Genomic DNA, 17,820 nt, shown 5'->3' with positions numbered 1-17,820 from the left:
AAAATTATTTTTCTCAATCAACATGTTTGTAGTTTCATTGCTTAGAGTTTTATTCAATAATAGAGAATGAGAGGAGTTTTGATAGTTGAAATAGATAAATAATACGTTAAAAGTGATTTGAGGTGTATTTATAAAATTTTTATTATTTTTTAAACCTAATAAGGTCAAAATTATCATTACATAGTAGAGTAAATTAGTCATTAATATTAAATTTTAATGTGGATGCATTCAACATTTTGTGGGATGCTAATATAAAATGCCTTATTTTTTACATATTTAATTTGGCAAGTGGAGGCTCCGATGGGAAGAGAAAACCCCAAAACACAAGGCATTCCATTTCCCTTCACATATTTCGAATTTTGTCTCCGTTTATTTCCTTCCTCCGCACTTCCACGGTTTCTCTTCTCCCCAAAATCGCTCCCTTCTCTTCTTTTCTCTCACAAAATCCACTTCCTAACGTAACACAAGAAGCAGAAGCAGAAGCAGAAGCAGAAGCAGAAAGCAGAAAGCAGAAGCAGAAAGCAGGAAGCAGAAGATAATCAGATACCTCAAAAACCATTCTCTCTCTCTTTTTTTGGTTTAATTTGTCTCTTTCTCTCTCTTCCTCCTGTGCGCGATCAAAGATCTGTTGCTGAAAAGTAAGTCTTCGGCGGTTGCTTAAGGCAAATGGCTGTTTTTTTGTTTTAATTTTTTTAATATCTGTATTTTTCTGAGTTGCGATTTTTGTTTTGTTTTTGACAGGGATGAAGAGAGTAAGAGATGATGTGTTCGGCGGTGCTCAATTGAAGCGGCCCCCCGGTTCGTCGCGCGGGGACTCGTAAGTCTCATGATTTATTCATCACTCTTCAATTGCATGATTTGCTTTATGTTTTGTTTTGTTTGGTTTGTGAGAATTTAATTTTGCCCGTGTCAGTGTATCGGTGCGCGATTTAGGTTCTCTTGCACTTGATTGTTAATATTAGTGTAATTTGATCGTTGTTGTCGAATTGCGTTGTAGTTTTGTACCTGCTGTGGATTGGATTGGTTGTGCTTGATCATGAAATTTCTTCAATTTGTTTAGGGTTTGTTGTTTATTAGAGTTGAATTGAGTAGTAATGTGGTTTTTAGAGGTAAAGTCGAGAGCTTTCTGAAAAGTTTGTTAGGTATGTTGTTTTCAGCGGATATGATATGCTTTCAGGAAGACTAAATCTTCTGATGAATGTTAATATAGTTTTATGTTTGGGGCTTAAGATCAATGCGGTAGATGCAGTGTTGATGAAAATAGTACCGGAGAATGATGATTATCTTTGTTTTCTGGAAGTATGTTCTCTTTGGTTATTGCAGCTAATTGGATTTAGAAAAAAAGTTATCAGGAGCATATGCGTAGGAGGAAGGAGTAATTATGCTTGGGTTTATAATGTTTCATGAATTTGACAGTATTTATTTTATAGTTATATGTTGAGTTGATGATCATTTTCTGGATGTGGGGCAACAGGCAATCCCAGATACCGGGGGGAGGAGGTGGAGGAGGGGGCGTTGGAGTAGGTGGAGGTGGGCCCATTGGAGGAGTAGGAGGTGCTTCACAGAAATTGACCACCAATGACGCTCTAACGTACCTCAAAGAAGTGAAGGACATGTTTCTAGACCAAAGAGAAAAATACGATACATTTCTTGAGGTCATGAAAGATTTCAAGGCTCAAAGGTATCTGAATGTACCCATTATTATTCTTTTTTTCCACTCGTAATTCCTTCCTAGTTGATTTTTCAGCTGATGGATTCTGTTTTTGTCTATTTCAGAACCGACACAGCAGGTGTCATTGCAAGAGTAAAGGAATTATTTAAAGGGCATAACAACTTAATTTTGGGCTTTAATACCTTCTTGCCGAAGGGTTATGAGATAACCCTTGATGAAGATGAGACTCCACCAAAAAAGACAGTTGAGTTTGAGGAAGCTATCAGTTTTGTAAACAAGATAAAGGTGAATATGTTTAATTTTATCCTAATCACAAGTGTAAACATTTATTATTGTCTGTTTGATTGATGGATTTCTGTCCTACAGAAACGTTTCCAAAATGATGATCATGTCTATAAATCATTCCTGGACATACTAAACATGTATCGAAAGGAGCACAAGGATATAAATGAAGTTTACAGTGAGGTAAATATACACAAATTTTCACATTTGGTGTTTGATGATGATTTATTGGCTGTTACAAGGTATTTCTATTTATTTTAGAAAATATTCCTCCCTATGTTCTTAGTAATTTAAATTAATTTCCAGGTTGCTGCTCTTTTTGATGAGCATCCAGATTTACTTGATGAGTTCACCAGATTTTTACCAGATGCGTCAGCAGCAGCTTCAGCACATCAAGCTCAATATGGCCACAATTCATTTCCCCGTTTCAATGAGCGAAGCTCTGCTACACCCACATTTCGGCCAATGCATATGGAGAAGGTAAGTACAAAATTCTTTCTCTTATGTTTTTAACGGTTTCTTGTTTAGTTAGTGATTTGTAATGGGGTGCTGGTCTCTTTTCACAGCAACGTAGGAGGGATAGGATCATGACACCCCATGCTGATCGTGATCTTAGTGTTGATCGTCCTGAGCTCGACGATGACAAAGGAATGGTGAAAGTTCCGAAGGAGCACAGAAAGCGTAGTGAAAAGGAGAATAGGGATAGAAGAAATCGGGACGATGATGATAGAGAATTAGAGAATGATAACAATAGGGACTACAAATTACAGCGTTTTCCTGATAAAAGAAAACCCTCCAGGAAGGTTGAAGGTTTTGGTGTGACTGCTAACTTCGCTCCTTATGATGACAAAGACTCCTTAAAGAGTGAGTTTATGATGGAATTGTTTCAGTTATATACATTCATGGACCTTAAATGTGTTGCATTTAGGCAGTGTTGTTTTATTCTCTGCTTTGTTAAATGGAATAAGCAGTTGTAATTTGTTTTGAGATTGCAATATTCGTGTTTGTCAACATTGATACGATTTTAGGTTATGGAACTAACAAAAATGCATTTTGCTTGTTTAGTTTTAGCGTTAGTGTAAATTCTACCAGGAGAAAGAGACGCAATTTCTGGTACTTGGTCTAAAAGTCTGTCATTAGGGATGTGTTAATTGAATATTCATTTAATCCGCAATGTGCCTTGTTTAGCCGTTCAGTATTAGGAAAACCTGAACTTTTTGTATCACATTACTTGATTTTGAAATCCTTGGGAAATGGATGCAGCTTTTTTTGCTTACATTCATCATTTTTTGGAACTTCATTGTTGCTTTTTAAAGTTCTATAGTGTCAGTTCTCGTGTTATTACATCAGTGTTGCTTATGGTCTCTCATTTGTATGTCAGGCATGTACAGCCAGGGATTCATTTTCTGTGAGAAGGTGAAGGAGAGGTTGTGTAGTCAAGATGACTACGAGGCATTTTTGAAGTTGCTTAACATATATAGCAACGGAATTATTAAAAGGAATGATCTGCAAGGTTTGGTACGTGCTACTCCATGTTCAGCAGTTAGTCAACACTTCTAAAGTCGAGCATTGTGTGCTTTCTCTTTGAGCCAGGGGAAACTGGACGAAGGACACTTCATGATAACCACATATTTATCTATCTATTCTATGAACTTCCTTAAAAAAATGCTATTGCCTCTAGTTTGACTTTTTCCATTAAACTTTGCCCATCTCAGGTGACTGATTTATTGGGAAAGTATTCAGATCTTATGGAGGAGTTTAATGATTTTTTGGAGCGTTGCGAGAATATAGGTAACTTTAAAAAATGCCATCAATTTTGAGCTGCTTTCTTGTGCTTTGTCATCCTTTAAATTGTATCTGATGGTATTTGTCCTTGGCACTTGCAGATGGGTTCCTTGCTGGTGTTATGAGTAGAAGTATGTATATTAGTCCTCCATTGGTCTCTTTTTCATATGAGTTTCTGTACTATCTGCATTTGGAAGAACAATTAATCTTCCGCATTTTAGAATTTGAGCTATCATATGGTTTCTCATTTCTCTGGAATTTTTGCTTGCTTCTGTAATTAGAGAATCCTGATTGGTAGACTGTTGATTGCAGAATCTCTGAGTAGTGATGGTCCTGTTCCTTCATCTAGATCCCTGAAGGTAGAGGACAAAGATAAAGAGCCAAAGCGTGAAATGGAGGGAGCTAAAGAAAAGGAAAGATACAGGGAGAAGTATTGGGCAAAATCTATTCAAGAGCTTGACCTCTCTAACTGTGAACGTTGTACTCCAAGCTATCGGCTTCTGCCTGAAGACGTACGACTTAACATTCTGTACTTAATTTAGTAACATTGTCTGATGCTCAACTTATTGTTGCTTGTCACTTTGCAGTATCCAATACCTTCAGCAAGCCAGAGATCAGAACTTGGTGCTCAGGTTCTGAATGACCATTGGGTATCTGTGACTTCAGGAAGTGAAGATTACTCTTTTAAACATATGCGCAGAAATCAGTATGAAGAAAGTCTGTTCAGATGTGAGGATGATAGGTAATGTTAAGGCTGTTGAGTATCATTTTTACTTTTGGTGTACAAGTGTGCTTGCATGATCGTATGGATGGATAGAGGTCCCATTAGGTTCTGCGGATAACTATGAATCATTGATATAATAGCATTTCCTTTACAGCACATGCTAGTTCATTATTGATAACTTATGTTGGCTTTCATTTTGGAAAGTTTAGGTTTGAGTTGGATATGTTGTTAGAGTCGGTGAGCTCAACTGCTAAGCGAGCAGAGGAACTCTTGAACAGCATCAATGAAAATAAGATCAGCATGGAAACTGTAATCCGTATTGAAGACCACTTCACTGGTTTGTATCTGTAAACCAATTGAGAAGCAATTAAATGTCAAGTATCTATTCTGGTATTTGAGCTTTTTAAACTGCATTGACCTTTGTCATTTATTTGTTTTATTGCAGCTTTAAACTTAAGGTGCATTGAACGTTTATATGGTGACCATGGTCTTGATGTGATGGACATACTGCGGAAAAATCCAACTCTGGCCTTGCCTGTTGTATTAACTCGCCTGAAGCAGAAACAAGATGAATGGACAAGGTGTAGATCCGATTTTTACAAGGTTTGGGCAGATATATATGCCAAAAACCATTACAAATCACTTGATCACCGGAGCTTCTATTTCAAGCAACAAGATTCAAAGAACTTGAGTAGCAAATGTAAGTTTTTAATATTGAAGATTAGTTTATTAGTTCCTTGAGCATTTATCTTTATATCGGTTTTTTATAATTGTTCCTCCTTGCCGATTCTGACTCCTATTGATTGACAGCTTTGGTGGCTGAGATCAAAGAATTGAAAGAGAAAAAGCAGATAGAGGATGATATCCTTCTGGCTGTTGCTGCTGGAAACAGGCAATCTATAGTTCCACATATGGAGTATGAATACTTAGATATCAGCTTACATGAAGACTTGTATAAACTTGTCCAATATTCATGTGAAGAGGTTTTCTCAACGAAAGAACAATTAAATAAGGCTATGAGACTTTACACTACCATTTTGGAGCCAATGCTGGGTGTTTCTTCTCGACCCAACGATTCAGAGGATGATGAAGATGTCGACAAAAGTAGGAATCAGGCTAAGAATTGTATTGCTTCAAGCATAGGAGAAAGCGATGGAAGTCCTGGTGGCGATTCTGCCCCAGTGAATCTTAAGCAGCCCAAATCTGTGTGTAATGAAGAAGGAAATGCTTTAGCAGAAGTTGAAAGTTTGGCTAACGGGGATAACTCAGCTAAAGAAGATGGAAGTCGTGATGCACATCCTGTCTCTAGGAAAGATTCCACATCTGAGAAACTTCAACTAGAGAGAGACCAGAAAAATACGGATGTCCCTAAGAAAAGGTTTCTGGCCACCAACACGGACAATGCATGGCCGTCCAGTCAACCATCACATCCAATTGGAGCAGATAATAATCATGGTAGAACGAGCTTGGAAGTGCTATCAGGTCTGTTATTTGGAATTTGATTTTTATTTTCCTGTGATGGCATCTTACTCGAATGTTATAATTTATTTTACTTTCTGGAGTTATAATAATGCTAGAATGCTGTGAATTTTTTTGAATTGAAGGGTGTGTTGCAACCACATCAAGGGCTGGTGCCTCTATTAGTGGCAATGACCCTTTACAGCAAGGAAATGCTGATGCTGTTCCGTCATCAGAGGTATGAGTCTTGATTCTGGAATATGGTCATCTGTTGTTTATTTTTTATTTTTTATTTGATCATATGGTTTTGGCAACACTTACTGATATACTGTTTGGTGCTTCAGGGTGGTGATATTGCAAAACCTGCTTTAATTGCTAATGGAGTATTTCCAGAAAGCACTAAAGTTAAAAGTCATCATGAAGAGTCTCTTGGGCCCTCCAAAATTGAAAAGGAAGAGGGGGAATTATCACCAATTGCTGACTTTGGGGAGGATAACTTTGTTGTCCCTGGAGATGCTGGGGTGCAAGCTAAGGCAAACCGCAGTATTGAAAGTAGACTGTTTCAGTCTGGGAATAGGGAAGACATTAGTGGTCAGGAAGCTGGAGACAATGATGCAGATGCAGATGATGAAAACAGTGAAAATGTTTCCGAGGCTGGTGAAGATGTCTCTGGCAGTGAGACAGCTGGTGATGAATGTTCCCGAGAAGAGCAAGGTGATGATGAAGATGCTGAACAAGATGACATTGATGGTAAGGCTGAGAGCGAAGGTGAGGCTGAAGGGATGGCTGATGGACATCTTGTTGGAGGAGATGGAATGTGTTCGCCGTTGTCCGAATGTTTTCTTTTATCTGTGAAACCTCTTGCGAAGCATGTACCAGGTTCTTTACTTGAAGAAAGGAAAGACTCTCGTGTTTTCTATGGGAATGATAATTTCTATGTGCTTTATAGGCTTCATCAAGTAAGAGACCTTTTCATTAATTTTTGGAGTTTGTGTATGTCTTTATTTTCTACCGGATATAAGCTTGACTTATTTGAATTTGCAGATTCTATATGAAAGGATTTTATCTGCAAAAACAAGTTCCACAGGTGCAGAAATGAAATGGAGAACTTCAAAGGATGGCAGCTCTCCGGATCTGTATGACAGGTATTTTTCTGGCCATTTTCTCTTTTGTATAGATAATAGATTAGAACTGTGGCAACTGTTCAAAGCAATTTTAATCACATGCTCTACATTTATTCATCTGTTATGCAGATTTATGAGTGCTCTATACAATTTGCTAGATGGATCTGTTGATAACGCAAAATTTGAGGATGAATGCCGAGCTATTATTGGAAACCAGTCATATATATTATTCACCTTGGACAAATTAATATATAAATTCGTCAAACAGGTTTGCTCACTAGAAATTCTGTACTTTTAACCAAAAAAAAAAAACGAATTTTTCTGTGTGTTTGCTTTTTCTGCCAAGGTTCTGATTAGTGGTTATTTATGCAGCTTCAAACTGTTGCAAGTGATGAGACTGACAATAAGCTGCTTCAATTATATGAATATGAAAAGTCCCGGAAAACTGGGAAGTTAATTGATTCTGTTTACCATGAAAATGCACGTGTCCTCATTCATGAGGAGAATATTTACAGATTGGAGTTTGTAAGTTCTTTGACACTTGCCCATTTATTTGACCATAACCTACCTTTTTTAATATACTTTCTTATTTTTAATTTTGTTTGTGCAGTCCTCTGTGCCCTCCCGACTGTCCATCCAGTTGATGGACAGTGTGAGTGAAAAGCCCGAGGTGTTTGCAGTTTCTATGGAACCTAATTTTGCATCCTATCTGCACAATGAATTTCTGCCGGTTTTTCCTGGAAAAAAGGAGCCGCATGGGATTACCCTTCAGAGGTGATAATGCACTCTTCGGATTTTACATTACATTAGAGGGTAACAGTAAGACTCTAGGCTCACACTGTAAGTGAGCACTGGCACCTTATATGGTTTAGGACATCTTTCTGTGCCCATACCGAGGCTATAAGAATTAAATAAATGTTAAAAGTGCTAGAATTGCTATACTTTTCTGAAGAAACATGATAGACACTGAAATACGGGATCATTCAATGGATTTAGTTCCTTCCTTTCTTTTGGCAAGAAAAGTTATGTGTAAATCCTCTCACAATGTTATGATATATTAATAATTAGATGAAGCCTGCACATTGTGTGTGTAAATATAAAATATTTGAAAGGAATAAAATTATACAGGAGAGAGAAGTTTGAGAGAAAAGAGGGAGAGAGAGAGAGAGCGTAGAAGAGGCTTAAATTGTTAAAATTTTAAATTAGAGATATGTTGTGATGACATATGGGAAAGGGAAGGGAAAAAAACAGCAAAATTTGTTTTGTTCGAAATTACATTAGTCATGATTTTATTTTGTGATAGAAGACCAAATGGTCTTTTCACCCTATTTTGGTTGACAAAGAGGGTTTTTGTTAAGAGGTAGTTTGGATTAGTCGTATACAGCAACTCAGGTTACCTTGTGGTATATTATGAGCCAAAAGTTTCCAGAATGTTTATGTTAGTTAATGGCTAACTTGCAGATTCAATCCGTTTTTGCAGAAACAAGCGCAAATATGCAGGGCAAGATGAATCCTCTGCCTTTTGCAGGGCCATGGATGGTGTTCGGTTAGTCAATGGATTGGAGTGCAAGATAGCTTGCAACTCATCCAAGGTATCTCGCCCTCGTATGTATTTCTTATCTTCGGCATGCCATCAGTTTTACCTTATTTACAATATAAGCACAGCTGGAAGCTGGAGAAATACTAGCCATACATATTATATAATGCAATTTTTGTCCACGGAGTTTTGTTCATCAAAGTATCATGTGGCAGATCTCTTACGTTCTTGACACAGAAGATTACTTCTTCCGTATGAGAAGGAAAAGGAGAACATCTGGGGCCAGATCACCGTATTGTGATCAGACGAGAGTACAGCGGTTCCACAAATTCTTATCAGTCTCATCATAGCTTAGAAGGAAATTCCTTTTGAGATTGGGAAGCTAAAGGTACACACTAGATAAACTTTTTGAAAACTCTTGATACGCCCTTTTTCCGTATATATTCCACTGCCCCAAGTTTTGAGAACAAGAGTAACCAATGCTTTCTTGCAATAGGAGTCATCTACTCGATTTCTGAGACCGGAGAAGGATGGTGGCGGTCCTGGACACGTAGAGCGTGTCCGGGTCAGAAGATCGGCCTAGGAGCCATTGTTGTGTATATAAGGTTGGTGTATGATAATTTCGTAGAAAAGGTATTTTAAGTTATAGTTCCTTGTCATAGATAGGATATTTTCTTCCCCACTTCCATAAGCACACTTAGTGTAACAAATTGATCAAATATAGCAGAAAAGCGCGCGTGTTTTAACAAATCCCGGGCTTTCTTTGCGGTCTCATACCAGCATTTTGCAGGCATTACTGCATCATTATTCTTTTCCGCCGTAAGATTATGTCAGTTTTATAGAACAGATTCTTTAAATTTCAGTGTAAAGTAGTGTTATAAGATATCTATCTGTAATAGTTTACAACTGTTCGCGTTCTTCGTCAATAACTCTTTTTGCTCTGGAAAATTGATCTCGCATGTGGTATTTTGATGCTTCTGTTCTGTGTACGCTGTTCCGGGATAGGCATAATTTGCGCAACCATATTTTCTCCATCGTACAACTCTGTTTATTTTCGGATTCAATTACGTAGGACGGAAATAAACGGTGTGAGAGATGAAGAAAAGTAATGTGCGGAAATCATTTTCTTAAACCGTGGAGTATGGATCGAAAAAAGTTCAGAGAGATTCAAGACCAGGAAGGAAGACGCTGAATCTATGTTACAAAGCTAGAACGGGTCGGGGCCCACAGAACTGGATTAGCCTGCTCGGAAAGTGGGCCGGAGCGGGTTGAATCCGGCTAGCATAGATAACGGGCCGTCACGTGGTTCTCCGATGTGGAAGTGTAACGGACTCCTCGATTGGGATCCACTTTCTGCATGTCGCGTTGTCGACTTTCTCACGCCACTTGTGGCTTGAGCTCCGTCAGCGGTAACAAGAAGTTGCAGCCGTTAATTACTGAATTGCCCTTGGCTCGTTTAAATATCAACAATTAATTAAGGCTTTTTAGCCAAAATAATTTGACAAAAATTGATGATAATTTTGTTATTTGAGTCTTTATTTAATGAAGATTTTTCATGGAATGATTAAAATGAATAATGGTGGACAAACTCAGAGACTATTCCTATTGATTTCAAATCTCAGAGACCAAAGTTAGGAGTTATGCAAATCTCAGAGACCATTTTGATTAAAAAGTCATTAATTAATTTGTTTCAAAGAGAATAAAAATATAAATATATATACATATTTCAAATTGAATTTTAAAATTTTCTTATAACAAGGGGAGAGTTCTAGAATGCCCTTCTTTTATGATCTTTTGACTTTGCATTTGTTAGCTTCAATAATTTTTAAGGGTAGTGCTATTTACATACTCATTTTTATCTTTTGGATACCTTTTTCAATTTTTGGCCATTAAATCAAATGCATTGAAGAAGATCAACGAACAAAATTAACAAAAGTGTGTGAGAGGTAAAAAAGAGTGAAAAACACTACTCATTTGGGTTTATGTGGAAGTGAACTTGAACCCACCATGCCTATAGCGAACAACACTTTGTGACACAAATTGATGCCCTTAAAGACAGGAAGGACTTACATGCACTTATTCGGATGTCACTAGCGTTCTAAACTAATAACACAATGGCATGTTCCTAAAAGATCTCTCTCCTAAACAACGTTTCGTTACAGTCAATCTTTGTCATCTTGACTTGCAAACACATTTCAAGTTTCCTGGGAGCAGATATTCCCTGCACTGCACCTAGGATGCCTCTATGACAGTTTTCTCAACCCAATTACGCAGTGCTGTGTACCACATATATTTGTCTTGAAATATCATTATTGTAGCGTTGAGATAAATTCGCGTGTTTGTTTAGTACGAACCGACTCATAGCATGCCTCATAATCTATAGACGATGAATTCTTATAGAAGGTTCCAACGGGTACACTCTAGAATTTCCAATTTTTGCGTGTCAAAATTCGATTGAATTATTCAATAATGTAATGTGGACCTGCCAGATGAGATGTATGGAGCTAAGGCGTTGTGGTGACGACAGCCAGGTGGCCGCCGTTTTCTCCTCATCTGTCCACGTGATTTGTTAACCATCTTGGAAAATTAAGAAGTCAAGTTGGTTTATTATTTTGTTTTTTTCCTTCATTTTTCACACATAATATATTTTTTAATTCAATAAAAAAAATGATATCTTGGCTGTGAGAAAATCTTGGTTTCAAAGCTAGTCAATTATTTGTTAATAACTTTAACATAAATAGTTATTTTTTAAATACGAATTTGTACACGTTATGGTACAAATGACAGAGATCGAAGAATAACTTCTCGTACTAATATAATCATTGTCATATTTAAAGGAGATACAAGCCCACGAACATAGAACGATTTTTGACTCTCTTTACTTTTTTTTTTAAATTTTAAAAAGATGATGTATTTTGCTCACCGCACTCAAGATAATATTCACACCCTATTTATTATTGTTGGTTGAGTTTAAGTTTAGAGATTTGTGTTTATTTACTACACAGAATTCAAAATTTAAATTTATCTAACAATTCTAAATAGGCCAATGAGCATGACTAATCACTTTAGGATGGTAATTATTTAACAGTCATAAATAGGCTAGTGAACATGACTAATCACTTTAGGATGGTAAACAAAAATATTTCCTTAAAGAGAAATGCTAAGGAGACTCTCTGATAAGTGAGACTCTGTATGAACTTTCTGACAACTCTTGTTTTTTGTATAATTTTTTATAATGTTTGGCACATAAAGTGATATTAAACTCTGAGGTAGTGAAAAATCTATGAATAGTCTCACTTAAAGAAACCAAATAATGTGTCATTAATAAGAAATGAACGCATTTATCAACACTTAAATAATAATTGAATTATCTACTTTCATGTCGTTATCAAATTTTATCAACGAATTTAATGTCTCTCGCGTTAGTCTAATTATTTTGGTTAAAAAAAAAAAGGAACGTTCATGGCATGTGGTCAATATTAATGATATTCCAAGCTGTTCAGAGCACATGGCCACATGGCTTCATCCGCCGGACAGAACCGAACCTCCAATGGGAAACCATATTAAAATAATATTCAAACAACCCGAAAGCAGCAAGAAAGTTCCCTCTGCACCAAACCAAATATGTTAAATTGCATAACAGTCCTCTCAATTTACCTGAAATTTCACCTTTTTCTTTACACTTGTTTTTTTTGCACTATCGTCCATCTAGATCTTTTTTATTTCTAATTTAGACACGTTTGTTATTTGCTTTCACAAAGTCTAAAAGTGGTTTCTAGCACCCAAAAACGCTTACGAATTTGTTTAGCAGTATCAGTTGAAAGAGCTTATCGGTCTTAAACTTGCTTTTTAAAGTAGCACTTCCAAGTCCTACATAAGCAAAACGAGTAAAAACCTACAAGGTGAACAATATTTAAAAACTACTTCTAATACCCCGTAGGCTAATAAGCAAAAGGATGAATGCACCCGAGTTAGGGCTCGTGTTTGATTAGTAATTGAGGAAGGGATCCCAAGTGAACCCTTAGTTCGCCGCTAAAAGTTTAAATTTTTTCCCCTATCTATCATGTGCACATCTTCTCATTTATAAAACTTAGAGCATTTCTAATAGGACCCTATACCCGTTTAGTCCTTAAATATAGAAACAAAAGGCTTCTAATGGGTCGGAATAAAAATCCTCAAAATATCTCAATATAAGGACTCGCCGGATACATTAACAAAAGCCTTAAATATGAGGAATGTATATAGGAATTCAAAGAGTGGATCCACTGTTAAGTAAGAAAACAATTCCATCCACGTGAGAATGCTGCATAACAGCTTCTCTTTATGTTTTCTTTCTTGATTTTTGAACCCACTCATTCCTGCAACTTCCCTTAACATTGAAGATTGCTCTTATACCGAAAGAAATTCGGCCTCATTGCAAGATTGGAACGATACTAACGAAACGAACTTACAAGGATTAAGACGAAAGAAAAACAAACTATCAGAACAAAACTGAAAATTCAACTAACCTACGGGACTGTTAGTGTAATTTTTGATTTTGGCCCCAAATACTCTTGCAATTTCCGCAAAGCACCCAAATATTACAGACGCGTTTTCTGCTACACCCCCACAAAATACTAGTACCAAAAAGACGTGTTTTCTCCGTCTTGCCTTTTTCTTTGACCATTTCACTTACAAATACTCCTCCCTCTCCTCCTCTCCATCTCCATTCCCGACGATGCTTCTCCTTAAACCCATTTCTCTCCTCCTCCTCCTCTCCCTCGTTCTGATTCCGGCAGCCGCAATCCGATCATTCCCGGACTCGCAAACCGGAAAGGAAAAAGGATTCAACATGGATTTCTCAGAAGCGCCGGAATACACGAACGGAATCAGCTGCCCTGCTCTTGTGGGCTCCAACGACAGAGCAGGAAAGGAGGTTTGCGATCCCTCCCTCGTCCACGTCGCGATGACGATCGATTCCGAGTACTTGCGCGGCACCATTGCCGCCGTCCACTCTGTTTTCAAGCACGCTTCCTGCCCGGAAAACACATTCTTCCACTTCGTCGCCTCCGACTCCAGCGCCGTCGATTCCCACCACCTCTCCCGCATTCTGAAATCGACTTTTCCGTCGCTTAATTTCCGAGTCTATGTGTTCAGAGAGAGCTTGGTGAGTCATCTGATTTCGTCTTCGATTCGACGAGCTCTCGAGAACCCATTGAACTACGCGCGGAGCTACTTAGCTGATTTGCTCGACCCCTGTGTCGAGCGCGTGATTTATCTCGACTCCGACGTCGTTGTTGTCGACGATATCCAGAAGTTATGGGAGATTACCTTATCCGGGTCGAGAGTGATCGGAGCTCCGGAGTACTGCCACGCGAATTTCACCAAGTATTTCTCCGACGAATTCTGGAAAGATTCCGAGCTCTCCAAGGTGTTCGACCGAAAGCGCCCGTGCTATTTCAACACCGGCGTGATGGTGATCGACTTGGCGAGATGGAGAGCCGGAGGGTTCACGAGAAAGATCGAGACTTGGATGGAGATTCAGAAGGAGAGGAGGATTTACGAGCTGGGTTCTCTTCCGCCGTTTCTGCTGGTGTTCGGCGGCGACGTGGAGGCGATTCACCACCGGTGGAACCAGCACGGCCTCGGCGGCGATAATTTGATGAACAGTTGCAGGTCTCTGCATTCGGGTCCGGTGAGTTTGCTGCATTGGAGCGGGAGAGGGAAGCCATGGACGCGGCTGGATTTGGGAACGCCTTGCCCTGTCGATCTTCTGTGGGCCCCTTTCGATCTCTACAGACACCATCAAAGTCAGCTTCAAGATCTGCATCTTCTTCAACATCACCACCATCAACAATTTTTGATGTTGTAGCATTAATTAGCACAGGATTATTTGTTTGATGATTTTTTTTTACAGAAATTCGTTGATACATAGGAGGAAATATTATTTTTACCGGATGTAAATAGGGAGGGAGATTTGAACAGAGTGAAGAGTTTGGAACATATTGTTCCAATTAAGCCAATTTAATTAATTTTTTTTCCCAAGTTGGTCTTAAATTATTTTTGTCTATTTCTCTAGATCTCTCCGAATCCCTTTCACCTAATCATTCTCATCAAACAATTCAGACCCTTGAAATTTGATTTAACGGCTAAAAATACGGGCTCACTTTAGAAGTTATAATAACTTTAGCCGTTGATTCAAATTTAAAAAACCCAAATTGTTTGATAAGAAGGATTAGATGGAAAGGATCAAGAGATGATCGCTTTCCTATTTCTCTGATGTGTTTGTCCAGGAACATCCTGGTTGGGTAGAAATATAAAACTCAGAAGTAATCATTATATGTGACAAGTCAAGATCATCTCTATCTCCAAAGCTTAAGGATCTAGAGGTTCGAGCAGTTGAGAAGAGAGAGAGATCCGAATCCTTGGTTTCTATAAGACGAATTTAAAATGAGTAGTGCGGATGTCTGAATTGTCACGAAATAATGGCAACAAGAAGAATTTGGCTATGCCAGCAGGAGTGTTGGTTGCTAATTTTTTTCATCTATACACTTGTAAAATCGAATACAATTCCAAATGTGTACGATAGGTTAACTTATGGAGATCACGAATCCTCTTTCATCGTGAATCACGATAAAAGAGGTCGGAAGAACCGTAATTATTGCGGTATTCCGTAAAACGAAGAAGAATAATACAGATGAACTTGAAGAAGAATAAAGGTTGATATAGACGAACATAAAGGATGTACACGCCTCCCACTTTCCTCTCTTCACAATAATCCAACAACGCAACTCAAATGCAATCGGTTCTCCAACCCTCTTAAATGATGACCTAACAACATACACCTGCCACAAGAAATATACGAACCTTCAGATTTCAATCGCTAATGGAATCGGTTCAGCTAGTAAGATATCATAAAAAGTCTGGCGTATTTATTTGCCTCTACGACTCTACGTGAACACGGGACGGTTCCCAGAAGTGACTTAATGCAAAGCAAATTTGGACAAGCAAGAAAAACAAAGCATTTAAGGAGGACTATGACAGGAGTCTAACCAGAAAAGCAGCTTCGCTAGGTAATCTCGTGAAGTTCCTATGGTGTCAAGTTCGCCATCAGCATCTAGGCCATTCTCACTGTCCCCTGTCACCAAATCTTCCATAAAGTCTGAGGAAGTACCGTCCTTGAAGAATCGCTGCAATACATTTTGAACAAGCTGGTGTATAATTTCCTCCACCTCAAATGATGATGGTCGAGATAGTTCAGTCACCTGTTAAAACAAATCATCACACCATCATCAGAAAAGATGGGACTCGTAAAAATTGCAACTCCATCGCAGAGTAAGATAATTACCATATCAGAATCTAGAGACCGTAGATACTCCAATAAATCGTTCCTAGGTCCTCTGTCATATTCTAATTGCATATTTTCCTGCTTTAGCGCCTTCAGTTCCTGAAAAAAGCAAAGTATGTCATTCCCACATTCCGCTTAAAACAATGCACAATCTTTCAAGCATTTAACTTCAACAACGAATTAAGCTCAAAAGCACAAAACTTGAGCATCATTACACTGTCATCACCATAATAAGGTATTACACCATCATCAAAACTACCAATCTCACCACCATATTACAGTGAAATCACACTAAACGGGTCTTAATGGTTACCCATTAACAACCCGATGGGTTGATTTTCCACCTTCGTATTTAAGATTGATACAAGACATGCATGAAAATAAAAACGTTCATAAACCAAAACTTGGAAGATTGTAAACCAGACAAAACGAGCTTTGATCTTGCTTTCAAAACCAAAGAACAAGCTGTCCAAACTAGAATTTTCGACTATTTTAGGCGCAATTCAAAGAAAAGCACTGGTAATTGTGGAAATGAACAAAACGGAAAATTCACAGAGCAAATGCTCACCTCCTTCACATTTGTCAACTCTGACTCCAACCTCTGGATACAATTCAAAGCCTCCGGAGGCAAATCGCCAAAAACATGGGGAGTTGCTGAATCCAAGAGTTCGCTACTCACCCCGATACCATTTCCATCATCCCTTTCCTCACTCTCCACCCTATCCGACACCCCATCGATCTCCGACCGATCCAACGGCACAGAATTCTCCGTGGATTTGTCGAAATTCCTCATCAACGATATCCGATACTCCGCGTTCCACAGTGTATATCTAATTGATAAGATAAATCCCAAAACAATTTTACTTTAATTAATACAATTACGCACTGAATTTACTGAAATTTGAAGAACGGGGTTAGAAATGTGAATTATTACCCGGTGATTATCGAGGATGTGAGGAGGCGATGGAGAGGGGCTTTGGAAACCCTAACGGTGACGGAGAACTGATAGGACGGGAGCAACCCCAGCATAGTAGAAATGGTCTGCTTCATGGAGTCCCTGGCGGAATCCGTAACGCCCTTGGAGATAACGGAGGTGTCGAGCGGCTCAATTTTCTTGAGCATGTTCGCAATCACGGAGAAACCGCGGTCGAAGCCGGACTTCCGAGTCGAGACGAACTCGTCCGACACGCCGCCGCCGTCGACGCCGGACATGAGGCATCGGACGGCGGAAGTCGAGCTGGCGGACAAACGACGCCGCCGGAAGGAGGAGGGGAGTAAGGGGCGGACGAGGAGGTGGCGGGTAATCGGGGGCGGCGGCTGGGAAGGCTTGAGAGACAGGTCGGTGAAGCGGGAGAGAATGACGGCGCGAGCTGTCGCCGCCATGGACGAACTGGTTATTTGTTGGAAGCTCTCTTGGCTTCTCTCACTGTCTTGTGGCTTGCGAGTCCTGGGAATCTTTTATCTTCGCCGTTTCAGTTTTGTTTGCTTTTGTAACTTGCGCGAGGAGATTGACCTGCGTTTTGAGTCAAATTACAGATTCACCACTCGCCCAAACGCTTTGGGTGGACAGGGCCACAGGAGAATATTAGTTAGACAAGTACCGACTGAAAACGAGTACAATTTTGTTGTTGGATTTTTGTGTATTAATTTCCAATAAAATAAAATTGGGTTTTTAGCAATTTTGGTGCTTGAGATTTAAAAATCGATATAATTGGTTTTTAAGATTATCTGCTGGCAATTATTTAGTTATTTTTGTAAAAAATCTTTGTTAAATTGGAGAAACCATTAGTTCAAGTAGAGGGGTTGAATTGACAAAAGTAGCCTCAATTTAACTGAGATTTTTTACAAAATAACTGATGGTAAACAAGTCAGTGGTCACTTTTATCGATTTTAAATTTCATGAACTAAGTG

General features: G+C 38.7%; 3 protein-coding genes across 4 annotated transcripts; 2 read left to right on the top strand and 1 right to left on the bottom strand.

Annotated features, from left to right (window-relative positions):
- Positions 1-278: 278 nt before the first annotated feature.
- LOC103425826 (paired amphipathic helix protein Sin3-like 2) lies at positions 279-9,332 on the top strand. 2 transcript variants are annotated; one of them, XM_029097834.2, is made up of 24 exons: positions 279-638; positions 742-817; positions 1,475-1,681; positions 1,777-1,957; positions 2,039-2,137; positions 2,261-2,434; positions 2,521-2,818; positions 3,336-3,472; positions 3,670-3,745; positions 3,841-3,870; positions 4,052-4,251; positions 4,327-4,481; positions 4,673-4,800; positions 4,909-5,163; positions 5,274-5,945; positions 6,068-6,159; positions 6,266-6,880; positions 6,966-7,066; positions 7,175-7,313; positions 7,418-7,570; positions 7,656-7,819; positions 8,526-8,637; positions 8,798-8,970; positions 9,079-9,332. In XM_029097834.2, the coding sequence occupies exons 2-23, from the start codon at positions 744-746 to the stop codon at positions 8,930-8,932; spliced, it is 4,197 nt and encodes a 1,398-aa protein (XP_028953667.2). In that variant the 5' UTR covers positions 279-638; positions 742-743; the 3' UTR covers positions 8,933-8,970; positions 9,079-9,332. The 2 variants fall into 2 exon arrangements, 1 of the variants encoding a protein (XP_028953667.2); XR_003770929.2 differs by having other exon boundaries at positions 284-638; positions 8,526-8,650.
- Positions 9,333-12,987: 3,655 nt separating this feature from the next.
- Positions 12,988-14,606, top strand: LOC103416982 (probable galacturonosyltransferase-like 10). The gene has a single exon (XM_008355191.4). The coding sequence runs from the start codon at positions 13,300-13,302 to the stop codon at positions 14,431-14,433; it is 1,134 nt and encodes a 377-aa protein (XP_008353413.3). The 5' UTR covers positions 12,988-13,299; the 3' UTR covers positions 14,434-14,606.
- A 478-nt stretch (positions 14,607-15,084) lies between these two features.
- LOC103416981 (uncharacterized) lies at positions 15,085-17,401 on the bottom strand. The gene is made up of 5 exons (XM_008355189.4): positions 16,844-17,401; positions 16,478-16,739; positions 15,910-16,008; positions 15,615-15,826; positions 15,085-15,406 (listed from the first exon to the last, which is right to left on the bottom strand). Exons 1-5 carry the CDS (start codon positions 17,290-17,292, stop codon positions 15,331-15,333), a joined length of 1,098 nt encoding a protein of 365 aa, XP_008353411.3. The 5' UTR covers positions 17,293-17,401; the 3' UTR covers positions 15,085-15,330.
- Positions 17,402-17,820: the final 419 nt, after the last annotated feature.

The sequence above is a fragment of the Malus domestica genome, chromosome 17 (genome assembly GCF_042453785.1).
Source record: "Malus domestica chromosome 17, GDT2T_hap1".
Lineage (NCBI taxonomy): Eukaryota > Viridiplantae > Streptophyta > Magnoliopsida > Rosales > Rosaceae > Malus > Malus domestica.
The sequence above is the reverse complement of the archived record's forward strand: the minus strand, read 5'-3'. Positions and strand labels throughout refer to the sequence as shown.